The following is an 18104-nucleotide window of genomic DNA, read 5'->3' as shown; positions in this document are numbered from 1 at the left end:
ACTGGCTGTGATTATGCCTCATCTCCTGCCTGTCCTTTCTATCATCTCTGTTGCACACCATCATTGATTTATTTGTTTCCCCCTTCCTCAGCCCTATCACTGCAATTCCCATCCCCCTGTCAAACGAGTTTAAACCCCAACAACTCTATTAAAGCTGCCTGCTACTATATATTAGACCCCTTTGGGGTCAGGTGTAACCCATCCTTTTTGTAAATGTCATACTTCTCCCAGAAGAGGCACCCGTGATCCTGGAACCTGAACCCCTGCCCCCTACACCAGTCTCTCAGCCACAAATTAATATGCCTGATCATGCTATTCTTGTACTTGTCAGTACATGGCACAGGCAGCAATCCTGAGATTACTACCCTGGAGGTCCTGCTTTTCAGCTTCCAACCCAACTCCCTGAACTCTCTTCTTCAGGACCTTCTCCCTTTTTCTACCAATGTCATTGGTACCAACGTGTATCAAGACTTCTGGCTGTTCACCCTCTCCCTTGAAAATACTCTGCACCCGATCTGAGACATCCCATACCCCGACACCTGGGAGGCAACACACTATGCGGGTATCTCTATCAGGCTGACCGAACCTCCTGTCTGTTCCCCTCACTATGGAATCCCCTATGGAATACCGCATTCCTCATCTTCTTTCCCTTCTGCACCACGGAACCAGGCTCAGTGCCAGAGACCCGATCCCCATTGTCATCCTCTGTCAGGTCACCCCCCTCAACAGCATCCAAAACAAGATAACGATCACTGAGGGTGATGGCCACAGGGGTGCTCTCTACTATCTGAGCTCTTCCCTTCCCTGAAAGTCACCCACTTTTCTAACTCCTGCAGCTTTGGGGTGACTAACTCCCTGTAGCTTCTATCCATCTCCTGCTCACTTTCTCTAATAAACTGTAGGTCATCGAGCCACAGCTCCAGAATCCCTAACATGCTCTCTCAGGAGCTGCATCTCCATGCACTTGGCACAGATGTGGCCATCTGGGAGACTGGAAGATTCCCAGGACTCCCACATCTGACACCCAAAGTACTACATACATGCTCTCTATTCCTCAAAAAAATGCAAGGAGAAAACGAAGTCCACTTACCTTGCCGAAACCCAAATGAGCCAAAGCCCTACCACTCTGACTCAGACCACTCCGATGACAGCTCCACTAGGCAGTGTCTTCCTTTTATCCCTGAACCTTCCCTGTTCTCCAATACACGATTGGTGCACCGGTTATAGCTGAGTTTCTGCAAAGCTTTCCCCTTTTAAACTTCACTCCTGGACCTGTGTGCCACCTCCTGTTTCGTAGCTCTCCAACTCACAACTGGAGGGCTAGTTATCATCTGCACTGATGGAGATCGTGGAGGTATATCGTTGCCAATCCAAACTGAGTGGGGTCTGAAAGTGAGGAAGTCAAGGATCCAATTGCACAAGGAGGTAAAGGCCAAGGCACTGAAGCATATTGATTAGTTTTGAGGGAATGCTACTATTGAATGCTAAACTGTAGCTTATGAAGAGCATCTTGCTTTATGTATCTTTGCTGTCCAGATGTTCTAGGGTTGAGTAAAAAGCCAATGAAATAGCATCTGCTGTGGATCTGTTGTGCAAGTAGACAAATTGGAGCAGATCAAATCTCAGGCAGGGGTTGATATGCTTCATCACTAACTTCTCAAATCACTTCAGTAGATGTAATTGCTACTGGATGACGGTCATTGAGACAGGTTACCTTCTTTCATGCTATATGTAATCCTTGGTTTCTCATTGACTGGACATAGTAGATTTAACTTGTTCACTCAGTTTGCAGCTGTATGTTTGTGCTTCAGAAGCCAGCAGCTTAATTGTCCCACTAAATCTTCTATAAATGCAGCTTTGTATTCTGCTTCATGTGACCTCCCCAAGCTTATATAGTAAAACATGTCAATAAGTATTCATTTCCATATTACATAAAGATTATGACTCAAACCTAGAAATGAAAACATATTAACACTAAGAGAGGAATAAAATCTGCAGTTGAGCCCCACGGGAAATTTACATTTGCAATACCAGACATTGTTCCATTGAAATCATGAACAGCTTCAAAATTCATTAAGATAATGACGGCACACTACTATAGCGTAGCAGTTAGCACTAAGCTATTACAATGCAGGGTGCTGCTGAGTATGGAGTTCAATGCCAGCGCTGTCTAAAAGGAGTTTGTACATTCTACCCGTGGACGAATGGATTTCCTCAGAGTGCTCCAGTTTAGTCCCACAGTCCAAAGACATACGGATTAGTAGTAATCATTGTAGGGTAGGTAACTAATCATTATAAATTGTTCTGTGTTTAGGGTAGTATTAAATAGGTGTGTTGCAGGGCAATGCATTGGACCGGAAGGGCCTGTTCTGTACTGCATCTCTAAATAAAGCAGGAACTTAAATTGTGACTGTAACAGCAAGCAAGAGAGGATTTACAAGAGCAAGGAGGTTTTCATAACCACACACTTTAAATGCAGCAAACATTTTCTTAGAGAGGAATGGGATATTAGCATATCTGTTATGAGTTAGGTCAGACACACATCCCTGGCCTCAGAAAATTAGGAAAAAGCACAGTTGACGTTTTGACCCTTCATGGGTCTCGGCTTGAAACGTCGACTGTGCTTCTTCCTATAGATGCTACCTGGCCTACTGCGTTCCACCAGCATTTTGCGTGTGTTGCTTGAATTTCCAGCATCTGCAAATTTCCTTGTGTTTGTGCTCAGAAAATTAGATTAATTTGGTTTATTTTTAAGTTAAAAACAGAATGTTGAGCACAAAGTTGAAGAGCAAGGATTTACTTTGCATGCTATAAAATTATATAGTAACTGAAAGCAAAAACCTGGCAGTTTCATTGTCTAAAATATAAAAAATAAGCTTAATTTTAAGCATTATAAACAGGAAGAACAGAAGCAGCTATTCAGCCCCTCAGGCTTGTTGCACCATTGTTTCTCTTCCCAGTTGTATTTCTGGCATTAAAACCCTACAAAAACAATTTCCCTTTGGCACAATGTAACTGTTTAGATTTGTAAGAATGATTTCCATTGCATTAAGTATAATACATATTTTATTATTGGATCAGGCATGTACTGGTGCTTTTTAAGTGTTTAAACTCCTTTCAGTTTCACTTGGAAACTCAATTCTTTGAAAGCCATTCCCAAATTTGGGAGGTAAAATGCAAAAACACACTAGTTGTGGTCATCATTGATAAAGGAACTGTAGAATATTTACATTGCTCAGTTTTTTTTTATTCTGAATTTAAAAAGGTTACAGTAGTTTTATAATCCAAACACTTGTGTATAAATGCCAATGAATCCCATGTCTTACTGATTTTGTTAATCTGGATTTCGGGATGGCAGCTGCCATAATCTGGAACATCACATCATTGTACCAACCCCACACAAACTCAGTCAACTGGTACATACTTAAAATGAAGTGCACTTTTGCTCTACTCCATGCACTACCTTGTAGCAAATGGGCTCAGGGAAAATAATTATTTGCTCAGACAATTTGGACAAAACCCAAAGATACTTCAGAATGACAACACAAGGTTTGCGCCAGCAGTCAAGTTCCATTATTGTTGAGTGATTTTCTGCAGCCTCTAAAGCAGTAAATCTATTCCAACTGGGACTGTTGTTAAATAATCTGTTAAACAAAATTTGGAGAAGTCACACCACCATGCAGTTAAAAAAAATTAATTCAACATGCAAAAGAATTTTGCTTAGCAGAAACCTTCCCAATTTCCCTTGTAAATATTAAAATTGTCTACCAGTTTTAAATATGTACAGTGTAACTTGATTGATTGGACTGTACACAAGCTTACACAGTGCTTTGCATTTGGTTTTAGAAAGTTTTAACAGTTTACCATGCTACTATAATTAAATGTACATTTTGCAAACACTCTCATGCTCTTTTGGACTTCACATACATTTTCTCTATACAGTAAGTATATGCATTGCATCTGTATATTTTCAAGTTACATTATTCCCATCTACAGAATATACCCATATACCGAAAAAGTGTTTTTGTGACTAGTCTCTCCTCCTTCCACCTTAAGCTCCTTTGCTGCACTAAATTGACCACTCACCCATTCAACAACTGCTTACATTTTTTTTGTACAGCATTTAACAGATTGTCTCAACAAAATCTTATGGGGCAGAACCTTAAGCTATTTATTTATTTTTTGTGACCTTTGTACCTGCACAACCCTTTATTTTCTCACGTGCACTTTGGTAAACTGACATTTCTGAAGCCAACAGGGAAACACTGAATAAAAACCACCAGTTAGCATTATTCCTGTTCACAGACTGGCAGTAAGATACACCCCCTGTAGCTAATGGTTCCATTCCAATCAACCAAAACTATGACAGAGGTACATTTATTCACATGCTGCAGTCAGTACAGGATTTATGACGGCACCAAACATCCCCCTCGATAGCATTCTCTTTTACTTTCATTCAGGTCTGCCTCAATTACCTGCATACAATGAGGGACAACTGGCCAAGACTGATGGTGTGAGTGAAAGGAGAACCTCGACCTTCGCATAACAGCCAAGTGGCACTCCAGGATGTTTGTTGACCAGTTTACTTCCCAAAAACACCGAAACTCAAATTTGCAAGAGATCCGACATTTGAGAGAGGATCTCTTGAAAATAATTTTCTTTTTGTTTCAAACCCAAGTCACCAAGTGTCCCCAACTGATGAACTGTTGTGAGCAGTAGAAACTTATTCTACCTATCTTTAGAAATATTAAATGCATTTGGCAAATTGATTTTATGGACAGACAGGAAAAAGGACAACAAGAAAATTTGATAATGGAACACATTCTAGGTATTTTATTACAATACAAAAAATAATATATAAATATACAAAAACATTGTAAATTTAGAACCAAAATCTAGTAAGTTGTAATTCTCTCCAAACATAAATGGAAATCTAAAATAAATGGGTGTAGTACAGTGCTGCCACTGGGTTTAGGGTAAGCCATGGTCACCTGTGTTGCTGCAGTCACAAGTTCACATTTCCAGACTGTGTTAGCTCCTTGTTTGTCCAATGTCTCCCCGTAAATCCAAAACTCCATCTTGCAAAATGAACTATGCCACCACGATTCACCGCACAGCTGCAGAAACACCAGGCATATGCGAGTTGTTATTCCGAGCACCATCCGAATGTTCCTTCAGAATTGGATCTGCAGTGGAGTGCAAAAAAAAGGTCAAATAACTTGAGGCTAACAAGTACCAAACTGACCATTGCATCCCAAAATTCAGCAGACTCAGAGTCTGTGCATATGCACCAAATTTCTGTTGTTGAATTACAGTAATCTAAAACCTTGCATTTTATTAAAAGAGATAGCAAGATGGTGCATCTGTTTCCTCCAAACTTAACAATTTTACCTTTATAAACACGACATTCAAAACACTGCTGCATATCCTAAAAATGTACACCAAATCTGTTTACCCATCACCCTATGCTTGTTGGCTAAACTGCCTCAATTTTATAATCCTCACAGAAAATGATGTTTGCACCCAGTCTCTAACTACTCAGTTCCAAAACGCTCGCATCAATGGTACTCTGATTGTAGTCTTTTCTCTGAAAACCTTTTGACTGCATTTGTAGTTGTGCTATCAGATGCAAAATCACTAAAGATCTAGAAAATGTTAACCTCCTTCTCCAACTTCGCAGGCAAGCTTTTTGTTGGGATATTGTTCAAGAGCTGCAAGGTATTCATTAGAAGTTGGTTTTGTTTCTTGTAAATGCAATGGAAATGACAGCTTGTGATTCAGAACTATCTTTAAATATGACAAAATAGGGCCTGGTGAGTTGACAGCTGGAAATATTGCGCATGAATCTGGACTCTAAGGAAGGATAAATTGCTACAGAGGGACTGCAGAAAAGGTTCACCTGACACATTCTAGAGAGGAGAGGTTTGTCCAGACAGATCAACTAGACTGTGTTTACAATCCACTTGAACTTGGAAGAATGTGATGATACTCTTCTCAATCATACAAGTACCTAGATCAATAGATGATATTGCACTGGCTCTGTTGTCCAGAACCATGGATCACAGTCACTAATGGGTTAGCCATGGAGGACTGGGACAAAAATAAATTTTCAAAAGGTGGTGAATATTTGTTCAAGTATGAAGATTTAATTACCAAGTACATCCAAGATAGCAATTTATATATTTTGTTAAATTAAAGGAATCAGGGGACACAAAGGTCAGTGCAGGCACGTGGTACCAAGATAAAAGATGTGAATGAATGGAAGCATAGGCATGAGGTGCCAAATAATCTGCTGCCAGAATGCTGGAAAGAGGCAACTTTACACCTCAGTTCTACATCTTTGATAGCATTTCCAATTTCTATTCTGGCACTTCTCAGATAGGATACGGTATAAATTTTAATTATCTGGCTACGTAGATATGAGAAGTGAGGGAGAGGAACACTCATCGTTGATAATAACCTTTTACCACAACACCAGAAATCAAAACTCTATTCAGCAAGAGATGAGGGTGGAGTACAGAAAGCATGCTAATGTGCCCCCTCCCAAATTTATTAAGTTGTGTGAAGTTGTAACACTACTAGATTACAATATATAGACATACCGTAGATTCCGGATTTTAAGCCGCTACTTTTTTCCCACATTTTGAACAGCTTTGAACTCTGCGGCCTTTAATACGGTGCGGCTAATACATGGTTTTTTTTCATGCCGCCAAAAACATTTTGCCTCGTAACAGTAGACCAATAAAATTGATGAGTAGTTCAGAGGTCCAATGAAATTGTACGATAAATCAAGCGCACTTTCACAATTAAATTATTGTAAATCAGTCATTTGTACTCACCCTCATCAACATGGAAAACACTCGAAGAAAAGCATTGTGCTGCCTTTATGGCAGTTATTTAGTTTATAATATTTTCGCTTAGTAATTCATTTGTTAGTTAAAGTTAGAACTGTTTTAACTATATTTGTTTTCTGTACTACATCGCGGGATGCTATGACGTCACACCCGGTTTCGCCGCGTCTTGTGGGATACCAGTTTGCGATAAACGGGAAGGAGGGGGGCGAGCGGCGGAGCGAAAATGCTGCTTTTAAGTTAAAGGCGATCAATAACTTTTCCTGGTAGGCTGCAGTATATATATTTTTTACCAGTCGTTAGGAGATATTGGAATGTTGTTCAGTAAAGAAGTATACGCAACGTATATTTAAAAGTAGCCGCATTACAGGCACGGTTCGAAAAAAAGCATTTGCAATATGTATTTGTTTATGTTACCATATGGATTTAATTAAAAGTTAAAAAATCCTCACGTGTAATATCTTTCTGTGTAAATATCTCATATTACAACGTGGGACACCTGCGGCCGAAAATCCGGTGCGGCCTAAAATCCGGTGTGGCCTGTACAAGTAAAAAATTGATTTTATTTCTAAAATTAGAGCCAGCGGCTTTTAATCAGGTGCGCTCTGTAGTCCGGAATCTACGGTACTACTTCCAGCAAATACTCCATGGCAGACTGAGCTACAGAAATTTTGGATAAAGTGGCAGCACCCAGCTTCGAGAATTTCTGTAGTGCTGGTTATTCTCATACTTACAGAAGTATGGATGCTCCATTGCTTCTTTAGCTGTGAGTCTCTGCTGATGATCATAACGAAGTAGTTTATCCAACAAATCCAAGGCCTCTGGACTAACCAGGTGCCGATTCTCACTGTGAATAAACTGCTCCCAGCGCTTTCGAGAATGCCTAAGGAAGAGCAAATGCTCTTTAAAAGTGAACATGCCAGATGAATGTGATCTGGATACAGCTAAGAAAATGTCAAATAATGAGCATTTAACATGTAGTTCGTAAAATATAAGTAGCCTCAAAATAAACCCATTTACTTTCCTTTTAAAAGCATATTCTCATTGAGAATCATATCACACATCAGATGCATCCACTTATTCTTTTTCCCCATCTGGATTGCAGAATCCATTTCTGGTTCCAGTCTCTTGCCCAATACCTACATCATCTTAAACCAAAAGTAAATCAAGTTTCTGAAATTAACTTTGTAGTTCTTTTTCATCCCTGCAAAAACATTGAAGAAATAATCTCAGATTTATTTTACTCAATTATTCAACTCACTGGCCAAGAGTATCATTAAACCGAGGGTCCAGTTCGATGTGGTATTTCTTGAGGTAGTCAAACAATTCGTCAGTTCCTAAAACCTTGGCAATGCGAACAAGCTGGAAGGAAGAAAAGTCAAAAGTATCTTCACATGCACTCAATGACAGCAGAATAATGTGATCCATTCATTGATTTTTAATGGAAAAAACTGAAGAGACAATGGCCACCTACATTCACTTTTATAACTGTTGATGAGGCATGCTTTTGAAAATAACTTAAAGATCTGGGTTATCCGACTTGCATACAAATGCCATCATCCAGAGTTGGTACTCAATATAATAAGAAAACTTCCTATCCTTAGTCACTTTCATTTGGAGAGCAACCAAATGAATATATTCTCCTCCAAGGGAAGATACATCAGGATCAGCTTTCTCCCCATTTTAAGAAAATGTTCCATTTTCTGGCATACTACCCCCCCCCCCCCCCAAATTACTCAGCTCATGCCTTGCTCTCATTGCTATCATCAAGAGGTCAAGAGGGAGGTACAGAAACCTGAAAATACACAACAAATGAATCAGGAATAGCTTCTTCGCCTCTGCCGTCCGATTTCTGAACGGACATTGAAACCATGAACTCCACCTCACTACTTTTTTTCTATTTTTGCACTATTTATTTAATTTAACCATTTTATATATACACTTATTGTAATTCATGACTTTTTTCTATTATGTATTGCATTGTACTGCTGCCACAAAGACAACAAATTTCACAACATATGCCAGTGATATTAAACCTGATTCTTTGTTTACTATATTTTAAGCAGGGTTACCTCCATTTATTTAATGCAGAAATATTCTGAATATCAGCATGTTAGATTGACAAGTGTGACACCTAGTTTCACATTAGTTTAATATTAGTTTTGAAGGAACTAAAACTACTTGTAATGTTTGACTTGATACCATGGTGACCATTACTGTTTCCAAGTTGTACACACCAACTATTGTCTTACAATCAAGGAATTTCTTTGAAACCATAAGATTTTGATTGGAATACAAAGCAAGATTAAATGTTTCAAAACCTAGGGCAAATTGAAGTTTGAAGCAACAATGGAGGATGTTCAAGGCAAGTGCCAGCTGAGATTACACAAGTTAGGGTTCCACAATAGTGGGTCTCTGCTGAAGTGCTTTGGACAGATCAGGTCAAAAGTCTAACAGTGAAGAAACTCATTTTGCAAAGGATTTTGACAATTCTCACTGAACTGCAGTCTTGTGAATAATGGGAAAGTAAACCCTGGGTGTTTGGGGCAACAGAGTTTGATTCTTAACAGAATGCGAAACCTTATGCGATCCTGTTTAAGGAAAAATTAAGCAGTTACATTGTTAAAAATACATCTGTAATAATGGTGACATTGAATTAAAATCAATAAGCTACACTTGACAGATGCTACCCGATGTGACTGAAATTTGATTCAGTGAAATGGGTAATCTACATTAAGATCCAAAGCAAACAGCAAACTTTAGCATGGCATCTGTTTTAACTGAGAGACGATTTCCAGCCAGTCACTTTCTGGCAGGGAGTGTTGAACTATTAAGCCCCTTCCCCATGCTCTTAGCCGACACCAACAGTATTTGTCCTCCAGTCTCAACTGTTTGTTTTTTCCCCTTGTTAGCTGCATCCCTTGAGATTTCCTGGAAATTTATACATGTTTCATTTCTAATTTTTCTGATCCTAATGAAAATCATTCACATGAGATAGTAACAATTTTCTCTCCACAGATGCTGCACAACTTGTCAAATGTTAGTGTTTTCTGCCTTCAGCATCAAAACCCTACCTGATCATAGTTATCATGTCCATGAAAGAATGGCTCCTTACGAAATATCATACTGGCCAACATACACCCCAAACTCCACATGTCAAGGCTATAATCATACATCTGGAAAAATAAAAGGCAGATTAGGATGATAGTGGTTAGACAAAACAAAAAATGAATTCAAAACCATAGTATCTGGCATGACTTGGGTTTACATTGCCCTGAGATTTTTGACTGAGGTCGACACCAATTATGGCAAGGTTCACCCACAAGTTTCAACTAAAGATTTACATATACAATAAATTGATCTGTATGAATAATATGCAAGACAAAATTTTTACTGCACCTCTATACATGTGATAATAAACCAATTTGCCTAAGAGTAACAGATGTATTAAATCACAAGGGACATAGAACAAATGCAGTCTCTTTTCCCCATGGAAAAGGAACAAAAACCTAGAGAGCACGAGCTTATGACAAGTTGGAAATGATTTAAAAGGGATCCAAGGGGCAACATCCTGACACAGGTTGGTGCAGATATGGAACAGGCAGGTACATATGGATAAACACATGGACATGGGCCAAAAGGTGCAAGTCAGCACCTTAGTTAACAAAAATGAGGAGGCTGAAGGACCTGTATCCATGCTGGATTACTCTACCCCAGCAGCTTTAGATCCCTGAGTATTAACATATCAGATGACCTGTCCTGGTCCCATCAATAGATGCAATCACAAAGGCGGCAGGCCAGCATCTTCACTTCCTAGGTTTGGCAGATTACTGAACACTCTCAAACTTTTACAGACATTGAAAATAGCCTGACTGATTGTATCACAGTTCAGTATGGAAATCTGAACGCACAGGAATGCAAGAGGTTGCAGAGAGTAGCGGACATGGCCCAATACATGGTTCCCATCAGTAGAGCTACACAAGGTGCTACCTAAAGGCAGCCACACCTATCAAAAATACCCACCATTCAGACCTGGCCACCATCTTGCAGCTGGTACAGAACCCTTAAGTCCAACACTATCAGTTCAAGAATAGCCATTCAGTTATTGAACCAATTAGCCCAACCCTAAACATTACAGTACTGCAACACTGACAACTTTGATCAGCCTGCACTATATTGGACTTCTCTGCAGATGCAGAAAATCCAGAGCAAAACACACAAAATGCCAGAGGAACTCAGCAGGTCAGGCAATATCTATGGAAATGAATAAACAGCATTTTGGCCTAAGATCCTTTAGCAGGACTATATTGGACTGTTCTTTTTTGCTTTAATCAATGTTTTTCTTGTTAAAATTGTGTACAATGTATTTAATTTATGTTTTGTGAATGCTGTTCATCTGACACCATGTATTCATAACGCTGCGGCATGCAAACTTTTCACTGCACCTGTGCATTTGACCATTTACTTTGACTTGATATTGTAATCAAGTTAAAAGAATGCATTTATAATAGCCCCTACGTCATTTTATTCCTTAAATTACCTTATTTCACCAATAGGACAGTACAGAAATTGACAATTATAATAAAGTCCACCCCTTTTTATTCATTCACTCTCAAATGTTTCAAGTTAAGCTTTCCAATTAACATGTTACTAATTGGCCCTTTGACAATTTGCCTTAGGATGGCAATGTTCAAAATTCTAGTCAGGTAATAACTCGACTTCTACCACACAACAAAAATTTTTTTTAAAACATGCAAGATTTGTTTTAAATGGAATTTGTGGTTTTCATTAAAGAAATGCATAAAAAAGGATCAGTCTATGAAATTAAGGTTGGAAAGAAGCCAGTGGCAAGAAAGCCAAAAGAAGAGTAATTGGGATTGCTTTCAAAATAGTTTGGATATAGAAGGGAGTAAGGGACTGGGGAGGGAACCTTGGTACTTTCATGAAGAATGAGAGTGACACAGAATGGGGAGGCAAGAGGAGAAAATGGGAACCAAAGTGCAGCAAGAGAGACAATGACCTACAGCCCTCCACTCCAGCGGGACATTACAATCTTAATACAGTATAATCCAGGATTCACTGTTTCTGGTTGTACCTGGTAATCAACTAGCAGCTCAGGACCTTTGAAATATCTGGAGGCCACTCTAACATTGTATTCTTGCTCAGGATGATAGAACTCAGCCAGTCCCCAGTCAATTAACCGAAGCTGTAAAATAAATTGGGATAGTCAGTCAAGTATCAGGTGACGTGCTGGAGCTACACAAATTGCCATAGCTTGCCCATTCACCTTCTGCTGGCATTCTTCAAGAAAAGACAAAAATGGACAGAAACAAAACAAAAACAAGAAAAATTCTGCAGATGCTGGAAATTCAAAGCAATGCACACAAAATGTTGGAGGAACTCAGCAGGTCACTTAGCATCTAGGGAAATGAATAACAGTTAATGTTTTGGGGCTGAGACCCTTCATCAAAAACAAAACACTTTAAAATCAAACACTAGATGGAGCCAGCATACTTTAAGATGACAAACACATACAAGTTTCCACAACAATGTGCACAATGGAACTCAGCTCAGCCCAAGCTGTTTACAAAATGAGCCACAATATTGTTATCACAATTCCTCTTTGGAAATGAATTGACTTATTAACTGACTTTTCAACAGGAATGTAAACCTATTCCATCTCATAGATTTAGCATAGCCAAAAATAGGAAGGATATTATAAATATCAACCGCAAAGAAAAATTTGAAGAATCTACTATGCTATATTTATAATCATAAAAACCTTTACATTCCTGCTCCCCTACCTCCCACTGACTATTGAGAGTATATAGTATGACTGCACTTTTCTTACTTCCAAGCTCAACCCATATTGCTTCTCTGGATGACCTTCTGCAGGACACCCTCTCTAAATGCTGCTGTGACAGTCTCCCCATGCTACTCACACACCCATTTTACATCTTTCTCTATTGTGTCTGAAGCATCTGAAGGGAACTGAAAGGTGAAGTATTGATTGAGGAAGGCGCAGTATTGTTAGAAGGAAGAGGGAGAAATGCAAGTACAGAATTTGGGCAGAATTGAGGATCAACAATTCTGGGGGCCTTCAAATGGTGACAAGAAGGCAGATGCAAGGAATTCAATCTCACCAGAATGTTGACTGAATTAGAATTATTGATTATAATGAGAGATTGGATAAACTTGGTTTGTTTTCTCTGGAATGGAGGTTGAGGAATAACCAAATAGAAGTTTATAAAATTTGAGAGGTATTACATGATAGAGGTGTACAAGATATTAAGAGGAATAGACAGAGTGGACAGCCAGCACCTCTTCCCCAGGGCACCACTGCTCAGTACAAGAGGACGTGGCTTTAAGGTAAGGGGAGGGAAGTTCAAGGGGGATATTAGAGGAAGGTTTTTCACTCAGAGTGGTTGGTGCGTGGAATGCACTGCGTGAGTCAGTGGTGGAGGCAGATACACTAGTGAAGTTTAAGAGACTACTAGACAAGTATATGGAGGAATTTAAGGTGGGGGGGTTATATGGGAGGTAGGGTTTGAAGGTCGACACAACATTGTGGGCCAAAGGGCCTGTAATATCCTGTACTATTCTATGTTCTATTAATGGAAATGTTAAATTCTAAAGGGCATAAATTTAAAGTGAAAGGGAGGAGTTCAAGGAATAGTGAACGGTGAGATTTATTTAAATACAGAATAGCAAGTGCCTGCAATGCAGAACTACAACCTGTCCAGGGGTGGGAGGACGGCAAGTAGAGAGAGAAAGAGAGGAGCAGATAGGATATTGATGTTTGAGGCCACTTAGTGTGCAAGAAATGGATCATGTACAGGTAGATGGGATAGTTAATTTGGTGTCATGGTCTGCACAGACATTATGAGCTAAAGGGCATACAGTATTCCTCTTGACACCATTTTGTTGTGTTAAATAGTCAGTAGTACAACTTCCACAAGATCCCACAGGATCAGTTCAAAACTCCAACACTGGAAACAGCACATTTTCAAGTTATTAACATCAAAAGGGAATTTCCTCAGTAATATCACTGGAAACAACAATGATCTTTCAATTTGTTGATACAAAAAATTAACCAAGAGTAAACGCAAGTTGAAATGCCATCATAAAATACAAGACCAGAACAAGCATGTACCTATGAGGTATGCACATTTCTGTGCCCCAAGTTTAAAAAATTTGATTCACTTTCACAGACGTTTCACCTTAAGCCTTGTGTAAACTTTCTGACAACAGCTTAGTACAACACATTACAAAGGACCATATTAAATACAATTTGATCAACACAAAACATTTAGTCATGACTTACCATACAAGGTAGCATTCAGAAGTAGTACTTGCAGGTTTCCTTTATTATACTGCAGTCTGCCCACTAACCCCCATAAAACTGCTGAAGCAGCCTAACCTGCAGTCATTCTCATACCTTTCTCTGGGTATGGTCGATCATCACATTATGCGGCTTCACGTCCCTGTGCATAATGCCCATACTGTGGCAGTAGTCCAAGGCCTATGAGAACAAAAGTATAAGTAATGAGTAGTACAAGTTCATGCCTTTATTCAACAGTGTTTTGTTCCCTCCCATTCTGCTACCACAATGTAATGTGGACAACATGCTCCATGTCTCAAGCTGGTTAGCAGCTGTTCCAGAGCAACCAATCTTCAGAATGGAATAACTGGCTTCCAATTATCACAATTACCTAGAAGTACTACAGGAAGCAAAAAAAAAATCAACATCTGGGATTGCTGTGACCTGTCAAATAAATGCTATTCACAACATAAATTCCCCTGAACTTCACTATGATCAAATATAACCTATCAGAAGGAACCTAATTTCAGTTTTGTTGTTGGACATGTTAGTGTTAAAATGAGAGACAGTCGATGTATCATTAACATTTATATCGTTTCCATTTTGCCCTGTGTTTCATCAGTGCATGCTTTCAACAGCAGGAAGAAAGCACCACTTTCCTACATTGGCAGAGGGAAGGGAAGAGAAGCGCTTGCTCTCAACCAGACCAGATGAAGCTCATATTGCTTTATCCAGAAGTGAGGGGCTTGCCACCACTTGAATGTCAATCACTAGCTGGACACCCACCAAGTGATGCAAACATTGGTGTGGGAGGAGCCTGGGGCCCACGCCAGTCTCTGTATAGAATTATTTCCTGCCAAAGAATCATCTGTGAATGATGGTGGTGGTGGGGAGGGCACTGACACAGCAGGGATGACCTAAAAGGGAACAAAAGCAGAAAGAAGCTAGAATACAGAATCAATAAACACAACTCAATTGATTAGCTGGAAAAATCTTATGGCTTGTAACTCACCTTGAGAATCTCATACATGTAGAACCGGATATCATAATCCACCAAGATCTGATACAGTTGCTAGACAAAGAGAGAGGAAAAAGGGATGACAGGAAGTGTGGTAGGGTGAGATTGGAGGAAAATTCAGCATGTGTTAGTAAAGCTGTACACAAATGCAAACCAAACTAACATCAATAAATGCAATAACTGCTCTGATGCACAAATCTACAAGCTCACCTTGAAATCAGTGTTATCAATGTGCTCAAAAACAAGAGCTGGAGTCCTCGACTGTGGAAAGAACAAGATCACTGTGTAAGATACAGCATATAGCTGAAGGTACAATGTGCCAGGAATCAACTTCATGATTTACCACAAATAGTCAACAGAAACTGCTACAGGCAATAAAGTTTATAATGTCATAGTGGTCAATATTACATACTGTGAAGGAGCGGTTAAAAATACATTTCAGAATGTCACTTTGGGTTAGTCCCTTGTTAAGCCAACGGCCCTCTCCATTTAATGGATTGCGCAATGAACTCTCAATCAGATATGCTTCATCAACTCCCAGGATTCTGTAATTCTGTTCTCAGACTAGCCACCAGCTAAAACCAAAGAACAACCGAAGACAACTCTTCCTTCCTGTTGCTCCTTTACCATCTCGCAGCCATGACTAAAATTGACCTGAATGATCTTTCGAGCATTATGCTTGTGTACATAAATTATGATGCATATCTTTTTCCAGAATAATAACAAGTTTAGAAGAAATAGTAATTAAACCTGGCTAGGGAGAAGAAAAACCAAAAAGACAATATTGTTCATCCCTCAGTTTCAACCACATTCCACTGAACAATCAACAGTTCTTGTTGAATAGGTGGACTGAAGAGATTCTTTAATCCAGGTCACTGAACTTTTCTACCCCTCACTTTGAGGGATAAATTGGCAAAAGGCAGAATATAGATGCGTATGTGTGTAGGAAGTGGGGGGCTACATTTGACAGAACATCAGGATTTTATTTTATTTAGAGATACAGCACAGTAACAAATAACCCATGCTGCCCTATTAAAACCACATGACCAATTAACCTAACACTAGCATGTCTTTGAAATGCAGGAGGAAAAAGACCACAGCACTCAGAGGAAACCCATGTAGTCAAAGGGAGAATGTATAAACGCTTCACAGAGAGTGGTGTGAAATTTAATTTGCAGTTTTAGTTTATTGTATAGCCAGCTGATGGTGTAGTGGCATCTGCGATGGATTTTGAGGAGAGTGGACCTGGGTTCAAATCTGGCTGGTTCCTTGCACGCTTTCCATTGTGCTGGGCTGAGCATCGAGCTAGCAACTTGGCTTCAAAAACAGACAAATGTTAAAGAAATGGCAAGGTGGCCACCCAATGTGACACAAGGTGCAGAGAGAAACAAAACAAAAGTTTACTGTATGTATACTAGTATTTTGAGTTCTGCCATCTTTAAAAGGGCCAGATCATTACAGAACCATCCTGCTTCTCTGCTTAAATGTCTCTTGCTAGTGAATGGGATAGCTGTCAATTAAAACTCAAAGTAGAAAGTTATGATGCAAGAATGGTGGATTTTGACAGAAGCAACAACATATCCTGTACTTTAAGTAATCATGCCATGCTGAACTCTACATTTTCATGAACACCCGACAGACACTATTAGCATTGTATAGTAAAGTCAGGGCAAATAAACAAAATTGGAGACACTGAACAAGTTTAAAAATGTTATCCTGGAACCAATTAGACCTTAAGCTTTAGAACATCTTCTTAAATCACTTAACTCTGATTAACATATGCAATATTCTCATATGATCCAAAATGGTAGCTTTTACACACAGCAACAGGGATAAGATAAACCAATTCTGATAGGTTAATGGAAAGGGGAGGAAATGAAAAATCCTATGTAACTTTGGTTATCCCCAATAGATCCCTAATATCCATTTCAACTAAACAAGAATCGAGGTTCCAGTTCAACACCTCACCAAATGAAAGTGCTCTGACTTGATAGTGATCTGAGTGACAATGCTGTGGTTGAGCATTGCCATGGGATTGCCTCAATGCTACAAAATAGCATGCAATGCAATATCATCTGAGCAAAGTGAACCTCGGCAAACATGCACTTTCATAAAGCTGAATGGCAAGATTTACTTTTAATCTGGAGAATATGTCAACACAGTTACTCACCACGGGGTCTTTTACCACATCTAGCAGCTTGATGATGTTGGGACCCCCACGGAGATTTTCCAGTATCTTGATTTCACGCTTTATCTTCTTCTTTTTCACAGGCTGTAAAATAATAATTTTTAAAAAATAAGAAACCAGTTGCAAAGAGAATAACATACAGACTGGGGCATTGATATCCTTGCAGAGATAAATTCTGTAACTTTGCTGAGTCACTGAATAAAGTTTAAATAACTAAGATCAACGTATTCACAGTCATTACTTTGAATTTCAAACACTATTGTGTGCTCAAGAAGCAGCAAAGCAACCTGGAGCCTTGCCGCCTATTATGTGATACAACTGTCAGGTCTGGCAGAATTAATTCTTTTGACCCAGAGTAACTTACAAATCTGTCATGGTGTCCTTCTCAAATAAGGCTCGATATGATCTAGTTGAAAGAGCATAATGTTAACTGGTCAGGCAAGAATTGACAAAAAAAACTGACAATGCACAAAGTTGTCTGAATGCACACAATATTGCTAACATGACTAGTGAATTAATAGCGCAAGTAGAAACAAATATGATCTTATGGACAGGGTGCAAATTGATGAGAATTCAATAATCCAGAATTAACTTTTAGAACTGATAAAAGAGAGAGACCCATTAAACGATGGGGGTAAAAGGCAGAGAAAAAGAATCTCAGCTCAACATACAGGGTAAATGGTAGCGCATTGAGGAATGCAGTGGAACAGAGAGATCTAAGAATAA

The 18104-nt window shown here is 39.2% G+C and overlaps 1 protein-coding gene across 2 annotated transcripts in view; it reads right to left on the bottom strand.

Annotated features, from left to right (window-relative positions):
* Positions 1-4805: 4805 nt before the first annotated feature.
* csnk2a2b (casein kinase 2, alpha prime polypeptide b) overlaps positions 4806-18104 on the bottom strand; it is a 61529-nt gene continuing 48230 nt past the window's right edge. The window contains exons 3-11 of one of the 2 annotated variants that reach the window (XM_073069625.1): positions 17361-17462; positions 15401-15451; positions 15185-15244; positions 14290-14373; positions 11947-12057; positions 9926-10027; positions 8113-8213; positions 7586-7734; positions 4806-5186 (exon numbers count right to left, since the gene is read on the bottom strand). In XM_073069625.1, the coding sequence (XP_072925726.1) occupies positions 5107-5186; positions 7586-7734; positions 8113-8213; positions 9926-10027; positions 11947-12057; positions 14290-14373; positions 15185-15244; positions 15401-15451; positions 17361-17462 (840 nt within the window). In that variant the 3' untranslated portion in view covers positions 4806-5106. The remainder of the gene's footprint in view (positions 5187-7585; positions 7735-8112; positions 8214-9925; positions 10028-11946; positions 12058-14289; positions 14374-15184; positions 15245-15400; positions 15452-17360; positions 17463-18104) is intronic. The other variant, XM_073069626.1, reaches the window with a different exon arrangement.

This window comes from Hemitrygon akajei, chromosome 17, assembly GCF_048418815.1.
Source record: "Hemitrygon akajei chromosome 17, sHemAka1.3, whole genome shotgun sequence".
Lineage (NCBI taxonomy): Eukaryota > Metazoa > Chordata > Chondrichthyes > Myliobatiformes > Dasyatidae > Hemitrygon > Hemitrygon akajei.
This window is presented reverse-complemented; position numbering and strand designations above follow the sequence as displayed.